At 32.0% G+C, this 18,317-nt stretch overlaps 1 protein-coding gene across 1 annotated transcript in view; it reads left to right on the top strand.

Annotated features, from left to right (window-relative positions):
• Positions 1–1,086: 1,086 nt before the first annotated feature.
• LOC143066773 (uncharacterized) overlaps positions 1,087–18,317 on the top strand; it is a 67,043-nt gene continuing 49,812 nt past the window's right edge. Inside the window, exons 1-12 of the mRNA XM_076239584.1 lie at positions 1,087–1,234; positions 3,265–3,460; positions 4,073–4,535; positions 4,799–4,971; positions 5,661–5,738; positions 6,664–6,822; positions 7,398–7,529; positions 8,515–8,741; positions 9,341–9,438; positions 9,918–10,084; positions 11,053–11,259; positions 16,555–16,774. Of these exons, the coding sequence (XP_076095699.1) occupies positions 3,320–3,460; positions 4,073–4,535; positions 4,799–4,971; positions 5,661–5,738; positions 6,664–6,822; positions 7,398–7,529; positions 8,515–8,741; positions 9,341–9,438; positions 9,918–10,084; positions 11,053–11,259; positions 16,555–16,774 (2,065 nt within the window). The 5' untranslated portion in view covers positions 1,087–1,234; positions 3,265–3,319. The remainder of the gene's footprint in view (positions 1,235–3,264; positions 3,461–4,072; positions 4,536–4,798; positions 4,972–5,660; positions 5,739–6,663; positions 6,823–7,397; positions 7,530–8,514; positions 8,742–9,340; positions 9,439–9,917; positions 10,085–11,052; positions 11,260–16,554; positions 16,775–18,317) is intronic.

Genomic DNA, 18,317 nt, shown 5'->3' with positions numbered 1-18,317 from the left:
ACTGTTTTCAATCAATCACCTTGAAATATGAATGTTGTTATAGGAAAGGTATGATATATCATTGAAATGATAAAGAATTTTATCAAAAAATATAATGGTTGAGTCGTCAGATTCGGACCTTGTCGGGGAAATAAAAGACATGAATGGATCATAGGGGTAGATATATTTAAACTCGCAAAATATTGTTTTTTTTTCTAGTTTTTTTTCTATTTTAGACAAAAGTCTATTGAAGAGAACGAATGACTTTATATTTAAACGGGAACATATTTGAATACAAAATACCTTGTTGATGATGAAAAAAAAAGAAGATTGCCTGTTGAAATTATTCAAACTAATTCAACTTGCTTAAACTGCTTAAAATATATATTTAAGTTGGTCTTCAACTTTAAAATGAAAATAATAGTATTGCTTCCCCCATATGTACATATTTTTATTTGTAAATAATTTTTCTGTAAATAATTTTTATCAATTGAAAAGCCTTTAAGGGAAGGTCTCATGATTTCACGAGCAAGAGTCATTTATATATACTCAAGAAGAGTCCGATTCTGTACTGAAAGAAGAAGAAACCATATGTGATTTAAAGATGCGTGTTCGTTGATTCATGGAAGTAATATTCAATATTACTTCCATGGTTGATTGGAATGTCACAGTTTAATTACGCGAACGTGTGCCGGTTGTAATACTCACATTGTATTGATATTAGGTGATAATTGGATCATTCAGTCTAAATAAACATTTCACTTTAATCTTTTAATTGGATTATCACTATATCTTGTTACACGAATTATCATATTAGTATCTTCCGTCAATATGAATTAGAAAGAAGATGTGGTGTGCTCCTAATGAGACACTGAGATCTCCACAATTAAGAGACCAAATGACATCGAACATGAAAACTTAAAAAAACATATTTTTCGTCTATGTTTATATTTTCGTTATAATTAGAGGCCTCAAAAGTGAACTCAAAATAAAAAAATCAAATCCAAGATATGACTTGGAAGTGTTCCTGTGGTTCGAAACTGGTACGTTATGGCCTATACAGTTAGAGTTAAGGTTGTAGGTTCTAGGTTCTTAAACTATTTTAAACGTTCAAACGACGGTGAATAATTTCACGTGGCGCCATCACTTCAAAGTTGAAAATGTAAACAAGTTTCCAAATATGGAAAATATTAAACAACAGACAGTGGAAAATACATGTATAACCACCATCCAGTAGAAAATATGATTTCAAATAGTATGTGTCAGGTGTAACCTAAGAAAGAAGACGAACTCTGTTTTAAAAATATCTAGCCCAGAAAAACAGAAAAAAGGTCCAACTTATTTTTTTGAAACCATTAAATTTTGTCAAGGACGTATAACTAACATTTCCAGATATATACGTCCTTGATTTTGTATAATACAAATTATTTTGATTCATATTACTGAGAAAATCATTATTATTTTTTCTTTGAGGAATGACATTTCAACAACACCCAGAAATTATTCATACACCTTATCGCTATTTGTTCACCATTATTGGACATCTCAAAGGTTCCCATAAAATTTTGACTTCAAAACACAAAATAGATGATGCCACAATGGAAAAGTGGTTGTTGTTAACGTCAAAATATAAAAAAGAAGATGTGGTATGATTGCCAATGAGACAACTATCCACAAAAGACCAAAATGACACAAACATTAACAATTATAGGTCACCGTACGGCCTTCAACAATGAGCAAAGCCCACACCGCATATAGTCAACTATAAAAGGCCCCGATAAGACAATGTAAAACAATTCAAGCGAGAAAACTAACGGCCTTATTTATGTAAAAAAAATGAACAAAAAACAAATATGTAACACATAAACAAACGACAACCACTGAATTACAGGCTCCTGACTTGGGACAGGCACATACATGAATAAAAGTTCAAGCGGAACAGATTCTCAGGTCAACTGGGACTGTAATTGTCTTCTCAAACAACCAAAGCCTAAAAAAAATAAATGTATAAATAATTATGGTAACAAGACACTTCAACACCAATACAGCTGCAAAACAGTACAACCGAGTTCAGCTGGTATTAAGTAATGATTTCTTCACTGACATTAAAATTGATCTCATAGATGAATCATGACTTGCTTATTACTATGATATATATGTTCCAGACTGTATGAGTATTTGGACCGTACACATACAGTCCAGACCGTATACGTATACTCGTACCGTCTGACCATACGCTTACGGTCAGACCGTATGAGTATACGCATATGGTCCAGTACGAGCTGACCATACATGTTATTGGATCATATGGGTTAAATTTAACAAACATTTATCACAATCTTTATTTTTATTTTTATAAATTGTTATTATTACAATTAGATGGATAAAATGAACAAATGAACAATTGTAATTAAATATTTGTTTAATTGTACATTTGTATATCTGAATCCTATTTTGGTAGTACTCTCGCCCAAAGTGACACTTATTACCATATTTTTTAAAATTTACATGTTTGCAGTTCATTCATGTTCCTTTGCATTTGCAGTTTTTGTAAAGTTTCTAATATTCTAAACAATTCTCCAGTCCCACATTATGTTTACTTCCGATATCGTCAATTTCAATGATCATAATTCAATCATGTAATGTATTACTGATCGACATGCTAAAATCAAGATATTAACAGATTTAATTAGCGTGAATTATTTTAAATCCATGTAGTTAAAAAATAAAGTTTTTATTTCAATTTCAATTGAACTTTTTGATCTGTTACATGCATTTGTAACTTATAAACTTAAGCAACTTCTTAATGATATTAATCAGACCGTACGCATACAGTCCAAATACTCATACGGTCTGGAACATATACATGTCTAAATAAAAGCAGATTTGGGATAAACATTAACAAGAAAAAAATCCAGCAACAACATAAAACCAACTGAGACCTATTTTATTCAAAATTCAGTTTATAACAAGCAACAATAGTTTTTATACTATTCCCAGTATGAATGATTTTTTCTTGATTTCAGTAACTGATGGAAACAAATAATGCTATTGTCAATAAATGCAAAATGAATTTTTACGAAACCGATCCAGTTGCAATTTTCACAATAGTGAACATTATAAAATTTTCTGAATTTACTACTTTACTAAATACTTCCAATACTTTTTGAATTTTGATAATTCCTTATGTCATTTTAGGTATTATATACACACTACATATGCGTCTCTGTTAAGTTGACAACTATGGAAAATATTAATTATAATATTTCATATTTTATTTTGCAGTATTGGGTACTTCCAATGTACCAGGATAAAAGAAAATGATAAAATAATTTTCATCATGAACAAAGGAAAACAGGCTACTCTGTTTCAGAGTTGGGGACAAAAGAAAAAAGATGTACAAACAGATAATAAAGGCAGCAGTGATGTTATTGATCTTTGTGAGGGTTTGGATGAAGATGATGATCAGTTATTGGCAGAGGTACGATTTACATTTAAACTATAATTTTACTGACTGTGCAAGACCTTCATGGGAAGTCAAGGTGGTTTAACACCCTCTTGTAGTAGTAGTAGTACATGTAGTAATTAAATCATAATATCAGCGTCAATAATTGTGTAGTGTTTCTCATAGATTTCAAAAAGTGCATGTAAAAAGAAAACATTAAAATAAAAAAAGGAACCGGGTCATGGAAGACAACATACAACATCTTGTTCAAATTAAAAAAAGAAAATATAAGGTATTCACAACTAAAATTAAATACATACCGGTAGTATTATAAAAGAAATAAAAATTTACATGAAGATATATAAAAACCCAAAGCATTTAAAAATAGATTTGATGTGGATGCTTTTGATGATAGTAGTAACTACTTAGATTCAAGAATCCAGAAAAAAAGTATAATGCTATTGAACAAATTACACTTTATTGAATAAATCACAAAAAAAACCCCACAAATTCAGTTGTATGTTGTTTTCATATTAGCGTGAAACCACAATTTTATAATACAAATATATGCAGGTAAATCATTTTTTTTCTCAAACCCAAAAAGGTGCATAGAATTTTTTTGTATCTTTACATATTCTACATTTTTAGGCCATGGAGAGAAGTCTGCATGACTATAGTGATGATGGTGGACACACAGCTAATGATGGCCGGCAGACAGATAATGATGGCCATGAAGGAACATCTGATGTATGTAACATATCAATTGGAGCAGAGAGCTTCCCAGTATCAACACAGGGATTGACACAGACAAACGTACCACCAGGGTTTGACAGAGTTGCTGGAAAGTTATGGATCTATCCCACCAACTACTCGGTTAGAGAATACCAATACAATATAGTTGGTAAGGCCTTGCTGAAGAATACCATGGTAACACTGCCGACAGGTCTAGGAAAGACATTTATAGCTGCCGTTGTGATGTATAATTTTTATCAGTGGTATCCACAAGGAAAAGTTGTCTTTATGGCTCCAACCAAACCATTGGTAGCACAACAGATTGAAGCCTGCTACAATATAATGGGTGTACCACAGGAAGATACTGCAGAAATGACAGGTAAATGATGAATAGTCATATATTATTTTTTTGCACAATTTGAAAAACAACTCCCAAAAGCTCCAGTTCATACTAAATGATGACTAAGACTAATATTAATTGTTTTTAAGGGGAGTTGTACATGTATGTTGTATGATCCCATAGTTATGGGTGTGAGTGTGTTATTTTACTCAAAACTTTTTTTATTTTACATTCCCACTTTAGGGGCAATATTTCAATTAACCTGTTCTTACAAGTAAATCGATTGTCTGTTAACAATTTAGGCACAATGGCACCTACAGAGAGGAGAAAAGTATGGTTGGAAAAGAGAGTATTCTTTTTGACACCTCAAGTGATCATGAACGACTTAAGCAGAGGAACCTGTCCTGCTGTAGATGTTAGATGTCTGGTTATAGATGAAGCTCACAAAGCTACAGGCAACCATGCTTACTGTCAGGTAATATATATTTGTATATATATATAAGTACAGGTTCCAGCCTCGGAGCCGGTGAGGAAGTTACGAATCAAATTTACTCTAACATCGTTGATTTTCTTCGCACTTTATATATATATATGTATACAGATAAAGGTAACTAAACTTATTGCCTTGCAAAACATATGAAAACAGCCAACTAGGCAAACTGTCAGCTGAATTTACAGTAAAAGGCAGCAGAATACCTTTATTCACTGTGGTGTTTTTAATAGTCATCTATTTTTTATATTTAATGCCCTTGAACATATAAAAGAGGGGCTAAAAATACTAGATGGACAATAAAACTCATAAATCAAATATAAACTGACAACATCCTGGCTAAAAACAAAACCACAGCCAAGCAATAGTACACAAAACACAATATTAAAAACTAAAGACTTAGCAACATGAACCCAACTGGAAACTTGGGGTGATCTCAGGTGCTCCTGTTCTACACATGTGGCACCTGTGGAGTTGCTCATGTCAGTACAACCCAGACATATGTGCAACACAGGGGACATTGAAACTCTATGTTTTCTGCATTTAGAAATATGAGTAGAGATTTATTTAGATATCTAACTAAATGTTAAAGTAAAGGACTGCTGCGTTAAATTTTATAATGTGAGCAAGAGTTATGTGTTTTTTTTGGTATATATTTTACTCTTGTATTATAGGTTGTTAGAGAATTGATTAAGTACACATCAGAATTCCGTATATTGGCTTTGAGTGCTACGCCTGGAGGTGATATTAAGGTATTTATTTCATTTTTGGTGCGAGGTTTGTCATGTTTATAATTCTATTGTTTTAAGGAGGCTAGAGGGTACAAAAAAATCAGCAAAAATTGAAACATTTGTTTTTTCCTTAAAATTTGTATTTGTTACACTATAAGCATGATTAGTTGTTACTTTATGATATGGTACAAAAATCTACCCAAAAAAACAATTCGTTTTTGCCCCAAATGACTTTTAAAATGTTTATATCATTGAAAAAGGTCCAAGTTATCTCCCTTTGGTGTAAAAATGCCATTTTTTGCATACAAATTGAAATAACCTTTTTAAGTCATCGGTGACCTATATTTTTTTATTATTTTTTTTCAAGTGAACTGAACTTAAACTAAACTGTTATAGATATAAGCAATTTCTATAATTTAGTTCTTCTTTTATTTCAAATTAACTTTTTTTCTTTTATTGTTCAACAAAAAAAAAGTACCTTAAAAAAAATGCATGCTTCTTTTTAAGGCAGATTGTGAGCTTAAGTGAACAGTGACTCCATATTTTTATTCAATTTTTCCATTAAGTATAGGATAAAGATTATTTATAGCAAAAATAGCGAAATCCTATATTTAAAAAAAAATGATTTAGACCAGTGAGCTCCCTTAAATCAAACAGTTTGTCTAGATTGTTTTTCTGTATACCTGAAAATTATGAGTGATTTGATTAGTGAGTACCTTATGATGAGTAGCAGCTAAACTGAAAAATATGTGTTTTGTTTTGAAAAAGGTACATTTATGGAATTATGGCCTTAAAACTAATGGGAAAATTTTATGTGGAAGCAGGCAGGGGCATTCATTTCATACCTTTACATTCAATTGTTACATGTTTTATCATACTTTATTTTGAATTGAAAATAAAGTGACCATTTCATCATAAAAACACATGAATTTTGATCTACTTTCAGGCAGTACAACAGGTGCTTGCTAACCTATTGATATCACACATAGAAATACGTACAGAGGAATCCCCTGACATTAAGCCATACTCTCATGAAAGGAAAGTTGATAAGATAGTTGTCCCATTGGGAGATGAATTAACAAGTGTCAAGAAAAAATATGTCCAGGTATATATTGATCACAAAAGACTCAAGTTTCTTACAATAATTTTTTTCATTTTGAAACATGAAAATTACTGTTTATATTTCCCGGTTAGTGTATCTTTCACCCCTCTTTTAATGCTTTTTCTTTTAATAATATATTTTTACGTGTTACTGTTTTACCTTTGTCTGTCGATCCATATTTTGTCACATTTTTTCAGGAACTACTTGTTAATGATTTCTGAAATTTGGTTTCAGGGTTTATATAAGTAAGTTATACTGTGTAATGCGTTTTCAGATTCATCACTCAACAACTTCCTGTTTACGGAACACTTGTATTATTTTACACATGATAGCCAAGTTGCAAATTTTCGTCACATTTTTCTCTGGAACTACAATGCAAGGATTTCTGAAATTTGGTTTTAGGGTTTATATAAGTCAGCTATACAGTGTGATGGGTTTTCAGATTCATCACTCAACAACTTCCTGTTTACTGAAATATTTCGGCAGGCGTATCATCAGTGAGCAGTAGCTCACAGTTTTACTTATTTTCAATACATGTATATTTGATATGTCTTACTTTCTTTTCTTTTTATTGATAGATTTTGGATGTTACCATAAACAAATTAAAAAGACATGGTGTAATATACAACAGAGATACCACTAGTTTTTCAAAGTTCTTAATTTTAAAAGCAAGAGAAGACTTTAGACAGAACCCACCACCTAATTTACAGGTAAATCTATGTTTTGTAAATGCTATTCGCCTTTTGTATTTATCAATATACTCCAAGGTAGCTGGTAGTTACTATGTCTGATAAAAATAATGGTCTTTATAGCATAAAGATATAAGTTTGCTTTGATTTCTAATCTTCTGCCATGGCATAATTCTTCTAATCATAAATTACATAGTCACATATAGTTTTCTCCTTAATAGCAGGTATCCTTCAGTTACAGTCTTGAAATACAAAAAAGTCAATTAAAAAAAAACCCTGATGGTTCAGAAACAAAAATTTAGTTCCCTTTGAAAAAAACTAAATATTTTAAAAATATAAAGACTCATCAAAAGAAGATTAATATGGCTTAGATTTATCTAAATTTGCTTTGATTAAATTTTACTAATGAGTTCAGTCTGAAGTGGGCTTGTTATTTAGTGTAAGAAGTAAGAATTCATTTTAGGAAGTAGAATTGCCTCCCTTTTAAAGAGTTTTTTTTTCTTTTTGAAAATGAGTTCTGTACACATCTGTAAGAGGATGATGGCCTTAGATATGCATTAGTAAACTTGACCTTTATTTTATGCATCAATAGATTTGGTAAAGTTTTCAGCTGATTCTATATTTAGATACATTTTGACTTCAGGTAGCTAACAAATGATATGGTTAATTCCCCTTAAATATTTTATTGATGAAGAAAACTGGAGTGCCTGGAGAGAACCACCACTTTCGGCAAGTAAACTGACAATCAATTAAGATTGGAGCCAATGCACCTTTCATGTGGGGTTTAAACTCACAATTACAGTATTGGCAGGCTGGTGATACTATAGTTGGACAACTTAGTTCACTTAGTCACTTAGCTCCCCTAGTCACTTAGCTCCCCTTTTTGCATAAGAAAAAAATCCAAGTTTGACATATTCATAATGAATTTTGATCACATTATTCTTCCAGTCACAAAAACCCACTTTTTGAAATTTTGTTAGCTTACTGTAGTCATTCGCTATTTCAGAGAAACAACTATGGTATGGTAGAAGGAGATTTTGCTCTAGCTTTGAGTTTGTACCATGGCTTTGAACTGCTCCAGTTACATGGATCAAGATCATTATTTAACTACCTTGATGGAATATTACATGGAGACAAAGGTTATGGCCGTACAAAAACAGAATTACTGAGGAATCATGACTTCAATGAATTGATGGATTTGTTAAGAGAAAAGTTTGCACCACCTGACTGCAGGTAATAAATATATGGTACAGGAAATAAATGTTTCATTTGAATGACATTATCTTACTGTAAATTTAGAAGTAATTGCAAGTTTTTTATTATTGGAACTAATGCCACTAGATGGGACTAACAATAACAAGAACCCTCATTCTGATATCTGATACATAAATCTGTATGCAGATATTTTTCAATCCAAATAATAAATCTTTAATTTTTTACTCTTTCAAAAATTTAATGTTAATTGCAAGCAATTATTTCTAGAATTTGCAGAGTTTTAAAAAACAATTATCCAAAACTATCTTGATCAATTTTCAAAGAACAAGTTTCTATTCCAGTTCATAGTAAGGACATTTACTTCTTAAAAAAATGTTTTTTCTTAATAGAATTACACAAATAAAGTCATGTTGGCTTTGTTTAGTTTTTTGTTATGCTCTGAAAAAGAGGTACTGGTACATAATTGGATTTTCATCTCATATTTTCCCATATCAATTCATGTTATGTACAAGAAAAGTTTCTATTTTAGAGATTGTATGCATTTTTTTGGATAATTTGCCATACTTATGTATAATAAAATTGTAAACTTTAAATAGTTATGAAACTGTTATTTTCAGGCCAAGTCAGAGCAGTAAAAAGCCCCTGGTAACAGGTCACCCTAAGATGGAGAAGTTAGAACAAGTGGTACTTGATCATTTCAACACATTCAATTCAGGTAAAATTTCTGTAAATTGTTCATACTAACTTTAATAGTTGCTCTAAAGACATAAGTCTCGAAAGCAAGACACAGCAATTATCATTCCATTTTTGACTATGATTAAGTATGTGGTTAATTTTTATTCAAACTTCAATATCATTGTAAATCATTTGAGTTTGAACATTTCATTTAAATTTTCAAGAAAAAGTTAATTTTATATAGGAAGAGATCAAATATCATATCCATGGAAATAAATTGATTAAGTCACTGTATGTTGCTTAATGTCCAGTGGTCATGAACATAAAAATAAAAAAATACCAACACACTAGAATATTCCAAATGAATGAAATTTTACTTTTGTTGAAATTTAAGGACATATAATGCTTAAAAAAATATGGGGTTTTCTCAGTCTCATTGTTGAAGACACTTCGTTTGAATTTTGGTGGATAGTTGTCTGATTGGCAATCATATCACGTCTCCTTATTTTTATATTATAGGAGATGGTGAGACTAGAGTGATGATTTTCTCCCAGTATCGTGACAGTGTATCAGAAATCACTAATATATTGAAACAACATCATCCCCTGGTTAAAGTGATGAGTTTTATTGGCCAGTCCTCTGCTGGAAAGTCTACCAAAGGATTTACACAGAAAGAACAACTAAAGGTATTAATTTGTACTTCTAATATTAAATTTTAAAAAGATTTTGGTTGGATATACCTGAGTTAAAAAAGTTAAAAGAAAAAAGAAGAATTGTGTATTGATAATATCTATCTTTCCTTAATTGCTTAAAGGGGTTACCCTACGGCCAGATCAAGAGCCCCCCCTGCCTCAACTTCGGTTGTATGTTTGTGTTTAAACTGCAAATCTTACGGAATCTAGATTTCTTGGAATCTAAATTGACATTCTTTCAGTAAGGGTAGGAAACATAAACAAATGTATGTAGTTGTTTTAAAAAGTTTAATTTTGTCAATAAATTAGTATCTATTTAATTTTGCTATGTTATCCAAATTATTGACTCATAAATAAAGATTTTTTTCTCAATTTGATGGGAATAACCCACAAATTGAACCAGAGTATAAGTAGCTTTAATGGATTAATGGAAATAACTAATATAGTTAAGACTTAAAATTGTTAGTTGAACAATAAATCTGCAATATTTGGCTTGGGGCATTTAGTACATTTGTCCTTTTATTCAGTTATATTGGATTTTTATGTTTGGCGCTCTAGTGTTGTTTTAATATTTCAATTGAGTTTATGTAAAGTAAACAAGGTTAACATGTAGGGTGCATCTAAATTTCTTTTGTATTTGTGTACACTGTAAATTCAGAAATTATTGCGTGCATTTATTATTGCGATTTTGTTATTTTAGACCTAGATGCAATTTTTATTTTTGCAATATTCAGAAAAATCCTGTTGATTCAAAGACAAAATTTCAAAATGCATGTTTTAATTATTGTGATGATAACCCTCTTGCGTTTTTTCGAAATAATAAAAACTGCAATGAAATCTGAATTTACCGTATTATTGATCATGAAAACATACGATCCTTAAAATTGTGAAATACACAACCAAATATATTCATATGCAGTAATTAGCAAAGTTTTCCATTTATATTTATGCACGTGTTGCAGGTAATGAAAGATTTCCGTGAGGGTGGTTATAACACTCTGGTATCAACATGTGTTGGTGAAGAGGGTCTAGATATTGGTGATGTAGACCTTATAGTATGCTTTGATGCCCATAAGAGTCCGATACGTCTGGTACAAAGAATGGGAAGAACTGGCAGAAAGCGAGAAGGACGTATTGTAATGCTTGTTACCGAAGGCAAAGAAGAACAGGTTATTTACATGATACTGTTTATTTAAATTTATCAGTGTAGGACACAGCCGGTCGCCTGGTCGCCAAATGCGACCAAAACCTTGATTGGGCGATTAGAAACTGTAAAAAGGAAGATAGTTACTGACCCAAAAATAAATCATTGGGCGAGTGCATTATTATTCTCAAAATCGTAAATACTCCTATAAATAACACACCCCAACTTCGGAACAATCATTTTCGGATATCCTCTGGTCACACCGTTGAAATGTACAAGTTGAGGAGGTGTTCCATAATTGGAAGGATATACATATATAAGAAGAATCAGTGCAATAGAATACCAACATGGCGGATGACAATAATTAAACACTTCGTGCATGATTATTGCCTGTTAAGTGGGTCAAATAAGGCTTTACTGGCAATGGTGATCGCTCAACAAATTTTGTTTTATAAAAGATAACGACAGTCATTGACAGTAAAATCTCGTCTGACCCACTAAACTAAACAAGGACAAGGGAATTATGAAAAGAACTCCAAACACGGATACAAATGAGAAGCTGTCAAAATATTTTTCACGGAACCCCCAAGGACAGAAACAAGTGATAAGAAAGTATTACGTTTATAAAATGTCTTTTGATTTTGTTTTGCACTGACATTTTGTACTAAAATACAAACTTTTGAAAAGACTGACCGGATAGAATATCGTGGAAATTCTCAGTACTAATTTTAATATATCAATTCCACAGGCACTTGTTTCTATCCACACGAAGGTCTTATATGGATAGTCGACCTTCGCATGGATAGAAACAATTGCCTGTGATCAATTCGCAGAAAACTGTACATGTTTAATTTTACACACAACAAAATCTTCAGTGATGAGCACTACATCACTATGCAACCGAAACCGGTAATGGAACTTCACTTCTCGCTACTCTCATGGCATGAGAGGTCACCTTTTCCTCTTCAAAACCCTATATTGATCTATATTATAGGCACTGGACAGTGAGGTTTCATGTGTGTTTTTTTTTCATTTTTTATGACTCATCACGGAGAAAAAATTGAGTAAAATAATTGGACTACCAATTAGCATTTTGGGCCTGTGAAATAATTTTTGTACTGGCCCAAAACAATTTTGGCTGGCCCGACTGTCCTACACTGTTTATTATGGTTTTGTGGACAAGATGGTCATTGTGTCATCTATACCTTACCTAACTTCCAGTGAGGTGATTATGATTGCCCATGTCAAGCAATTCATCTATACTGTGAACTCAGATATACTATTGACAGTGTATAGTTAAAAATTTGACACTTTAGATTTTTTGCCATTTGTCATACAGGATTATGTTTTTCTTTTGTGAAGATGACAATGCCTTTTTCCCAAATTTCTTTAGGAAGAATACCTTGTCCCAGTTATGAAAAAGGGTTATCCTTGAACACTCAAGGTAGGCAGCCTCCTTAATATCGTAATAACCTTGTCAATATCTCAATTCTTTTGGGTCATTACAATGTCAGAATATTTATTTGGGAAATAATATCAGATTATTACATGGCATTTTTCATATCGCATGTATTATCAGCCCTAGGTTCAATATCAGCCCAAGAGCCGCATGGCTCAAGGGCTGATATTAAACCGAGGGCTGATAATACATGCGATATGAAAAATTCCATGTTATGATCTTTTTATCATATGCTTCAACAATGGAGAAAAATAAGTTTAATATATTGATCATTTTAAGTAATTTAATCAAGTAGAACTTCAAAAAGTGAAAAGTTTACAGAAAACTGAATAAAAATAAATTAAATACTTCTCTTATATGGCTAAACAGAGAAAGAAAGAAAAGATTAATGTATTTTATATAATTATTTGATAAATTATGCTGGAAAACTAATTGTTATGTTTCCAGTTATATGAGCCCCAGAAAACATCTGAATTGTCTTTCTTTGTAGTTTTCATGGACTTTTTCAGGTATTTCATTTGGTTTCTTGACATCATTTGACTCGTAGTTAGTAATATCTTTCAAAACAAGGCCTAATTCAGCTTCTTGTGATGCTGATAGCAATTGGTCATCATCATCAGATGGCATGTCATCAATATTATTGTTTTGATCAGTTCCTTTTTTCTGTTTAAGTTGTTTTGAGATACCACCACTACCGACATTTGATAAAATATGAGACATTTCTTGTTGCTGATCCAAGGAAGCACTACAATATTCATTAATTGATTGAACATTTTTGTGGCTGCTAATTTGCATAATTTGAGAAGGAGGGATTTTTTCATGTGTGAGAGCGGTGAAGGTTGTTTTCCTAGCACTATGATTTGTTTTACGCCCTTGGCCTCTTCACACATAGTTTTCACAAAATCAGAAAGTGTGTTTTTTCCCATGGCCTGCTTCCGATTCCATACTCCATCTTTGATATCTCGGTTAATCCCTAAATAAAAAGGACCATCAGCTTCCATCATGTCTTCAGGTCTTCTCTTTGCATACTCTAGGTAAGTAGCAACAGGACATCTAGGATTTCCTAAAAATAAAAATAACATTAAGCTTACTTTTATTCAGTAGTGAAAATGAAATGTTGTATACATAATCAAGATAATCATACATTTTTTTTTATTATTTATCTGTTGTTATTTAGAATTTTTATTTCACCCCCTTGTTGATTTTTTCCGTAATAACAATAAACACAAAAACATGATGTCAAATTTGTGTTATTTTTTGTGATTAATATATTTTTTTAATTTTTTGGTTGATTTATTAAACAAATTTGTTTGCATTTTGATAAGGTATTATTACATTATTAACATGTTTAATTAGTTGATTTTAAAGGGGATATATGCAAAAAAAAATTATCAACTTTTTAGCTCACCTGGCCCAAAGGTCCAAGTGAGCTTTTCTCATCACTTGGCGTCCGTCGTTGTCCGTCGTCATCATCCATCGTCTTCGTCCGTCGTCGTTAGCTTTTACAAAAATCTTCTCCTCTGAAACTACTGGGCCAAATTGAAGCAAACTTGGCCACAATCATCATTAAGGTATCTAGTTTAAAAAATGTGTCCGGTGACCCGCCAAACCAACCAAGATGGCCGCCCCGGCTAAAATTAGAACATAGGGGTAAAATGCAGTTTTTGGCTTATAACTCAAAAACCAAAGCATTTAGAGGAAATCTGACAATGGGTAAAAATGTTGATCAGGTCAAGATCTATCTGCCCTGAAATTTTCAGATGAATCGGTCAACCCGTTGTTGGGTTGCTGCCCCTGAATTGATTATTTTGAGGAAATTTTGCTGTTTTTTGGTTACTATCTTGAATTTTATTATAGATAGAGATAAACTGTAAACAGCAATAATGTTCAGCAAAGTTAGATTTACAAATAAGTCTACATGACTGAAATGGTCAGTTGACCCCTTTAGTAGTTATTGCCCTTTATAGTCAATGTTTAACCATTTTTCGTAAATCTAAGTAATCTTTTACAAAAATCTTCTCTGAAACTACTGGGCCAAATTAATCCAAACTTAGCCACAATCATCTTTGGGGTACCTAGTTTGAAAAATGCGTCCGTTGACCTGGCCATCCAATCAAGATGGCCGCCATGGCTAAAAATAGAACAGGGATAAAATGTAGTTTTTGGCTCATAACTCTGAAACCAAAGCATTTAGAGGAAATCCGACAGGGGTAAAAATGATTATCAGGTCAAGATCTATCTGCCATGAAATTTTCCGATGAATCGGTCAACCTGTTCTTGGGTTGCTGCCCCTGAATTGGTAATTTTGAGGAAATTTTGCTGTTTTTGGTTATTATCTTGAATATTATTATAGATAGAGATAAACTGTAAACAGTAATAATGTTCAGCAAAGTTAGATTTACAAATAAGTCAACATGACTGAAATGGTCAGTTGACCCCTTTAGGAGTTATTGCCCTTTATAGTCAATTTTTAACCATTTTTCATAAATCTAAGTAATCTTTTACAAAAATCTTCTCCTCTGAAACTACTGAGCCAAATTAATCCAAACTTGGCCACAATCATCTTTGGGGTATCTAGTTTAAAAAATGTGTGGCGTGACCCGGTCAACCAACCAAGATGGCCGCCACGGTTAAAATAGAACATAGGGGTAAAATGCAGTTTTTGGCTTATAACTCAAAAACCAAAGCATTTTGAGGAAATCTGACATGGGATAAAAATGTTTATCAGGTCAATATCTATCTGCCCTGAAATTTTCAGATGAATTAGACAATCGGTTGTTGGCTTGCTGCCCTCCAATTGGTAATTTTCAAAGAAATTTTGCCGTTTTTGGTTATTATCTTGAATACTATTATAGATAGAGATAAACTGTAAACAGCAATAATGTTCAGCAAAGTAAGATCTACAAATAAGTTTTACATGACCTAAATGGTCAATTGACCCCTTAAGGAGTTATTGCCCTTTATAGTCAATTTTTAACAATTTTCATTAATTCGGTAAATTTATGTAAATTTTTACCAAATATTTTTCTCTGTTACTAATGGGCAAGGTTCATTATAGATATAATTGTAAGAAGCAAGAACGTTCAGTAAAGTAAGAACTTCAAACACATCACCATCACCAAAATACAATTTTGTCATGAATCCATTTGTGTCCTTTGTTTAATATGCACATAGACCAAGGTGAGCGACACAGGCTCTTTAGAGCCTCTAGTTTTGCACCTAGTCGCATGGTCTTAAGTTCTTTCATCTTGGCCGACAGAACCTCTCTGGAATGATTAAATTCTTTGTCTCTTATTATACTAATGTTTAACTTATCAGTCATATATCTGGAGATACTACTTTGGAAGGCCTTTACTGTTCCAGGTTCATATGGAGTCCCATCTAATTTGGTGACTTTCATGAAGAAAAGTGCGAGGAGCTTGTCAAGTTCATACACTGGGATTTCCTCCATTTTTCTATGCTCATTATTTGCCGAAAGCCAATTAGTGAAAATATTGACATCACTTGCAGTCTTCCGCTTAGTATTCTTGTTTTTCATTGCCTCAATGAATTCTGCTGTCTCGTCAACCTCATTTACGTTAGGCACAATATCGTCTGCCCTGTTTAGTTCTGCCATTTTGTAAACATATACCGGAAATCGCCGAGTGCTGACGGAAAGGTATGTGATAACATTGACGGAAAGGCATGTGATAACTTCCGAAGTATGTGATAAATATTTCATATCAGCCCGCTAAGCACCAATTCGAAAAAATATGGAGTTGACATAATTTTAATGCTATTATCATACAGTAAAAATCATATGTTATTTGGCCTAAGTATATGATAATATAATTTATCCATACATGATTTTTCTAATTTTAGATTTATAATCAGAGCCAGTATTCAAAGAAAAGTATCCATAAAGCTATATTAAATAGTGCAAAGACGTTACATTTCTACCAGAATAATCCTGCCATGGTACCAGATGACTGGACACCAAAATGTCATAAAATGTTCATCACTGTTAGTAAGAAATTTAAACCTTCAAAGGCAGCAACTACATCCAACCAGAACAAAATTACCAGCATGCTTGCTTCACATGGTAAGTAACTAAAGCAGAATACACAAAAATTACCAGAATTCTTGCTTCACATTGGAAGTAACCAAAGCAGAATAGACAGAAATTACCAGCATGCTTGCTTCACATGGTAAGTTACCCAAACAGAATATACAAAAAATATTAGACAGACAACATAGCTTGCATCACACCACAAATGGTAAGGTTAATAACCCTAGCATGACAAAAAGAACCTAGGCAGTTAGAAGAAATGTAAAAAATACCCCTGAAGGTGGGGGGATGTCTGCTGTAGTATCGACCTTCAATATTTTGAAGTTATGTTACATCAACATTTTTATTTTGTTTTTAAATTGAGATAAAAAGAAATTCAAGAGTTCGTGTGAGATTTATTTGATACTTAAGTTATTTATCAATAGAATGACATGAGCTGCTCCTGTAGTAGATCATATGCAAGTTTTCAGTTGCAGATCAAACATTTAATGTTCAGAAAGAAAAAAAATTAAATAGGTAAATGTGGAACTTACAACTTTGTCAATATTTCCTGTACTTGAATGAAAATTCAATGTTTTAATAGTTTAAATCATAAAGGTATCAAAGAATTATCTCTGTGGTATCAAGCCAGTCTTAGTTAATTTGTATAGATAATCAGGTTTTCTACACATTGATATCGTAAAATATCAGCTGCGAGCCACAATGTGAACCAAAGACAGTTTTAGGGTTGACTAAAGAAATCTTGATAATGTCTCCTTTCGCATTGTGACAGTGCTGATAACTTTTCCTCTCACATTGTGACGTCGCTGATAATGCCTGGTCTCCTTTTGAAGCCTTGATACGAGAATTACAGAAAGCAAAAAAGCAGGCTGATGTAGCTGTAGGGATGGACATTTAATTTTAAATATGCATTGGTTGATCTGATGAGATATACTTTTTAAGTGATAATAACTGTTCGTTCTCATGTCCTGCTGTTCCTAATTGTCCCAAGTTAGTGCAGGGATGGGGTCGATTTCTTTGAAATGTAATTGATTAAATAACTATTACTTTGCTAATTTAATGTAATTGATAACATTATGATTACAGCTAATTTTAATGAAATTGATTACATGTAATTGATTACATTAGATTTCTTTTCTTTAAAGTAATCATGATTATTTAGGAGGATTGCATTGTATATTGTAGTATTAAAGAATTTCTTAATAAGATTTTATCCTCACGAAAGCTAATTTTGGTTGTTTTTTTTACATCCTTAACCTATTCATCTAATAAGAATTTAGAAAAGAAGCAGTGTAACATATGTAAAGTTTGATATCATAGACAATTGTTCTTTCTCTGGGTATAAGATAAAACATTGTTGGTTATTTTTTAAACCTTGCCAGCTGCCAAATTAACACAAAACTTGAACAAATAATGAAAACCCATTTAAGTATAATTTTATTGTCTGTGGGGATATAATTGACACGTCCATATGTTTTTTTCAGGTGTAAAATCACTACTTTCATTTTTTAACAAACAATAGGTGAGCTTGGGAATAAGAATTTTTAATTATCTTTATTGCAATATCAATCAATTT

Source organism: Mytilus galloprovincialis, chromosome 3 (assembly GCF_965363235.1).
Source record: "Mytilus galloprovincialis chromosome 3, xbMytGall1.hap1.1, whole genome shotgun sequence".
In the NCBI taxonomy this organism is placed as follows: domain Eukaryota; kingdom Metazoa; phylum Mollusca; class Bivalvia; order Mytilida; family Mytilidae; genus Mytilus; species Mytilus galloprovincialis.
The sequence above is the reverse complement of the archived record's forward strand: the minus strand, read 5'-3'. Positions and strand labels throughout refer to the sequence as shown.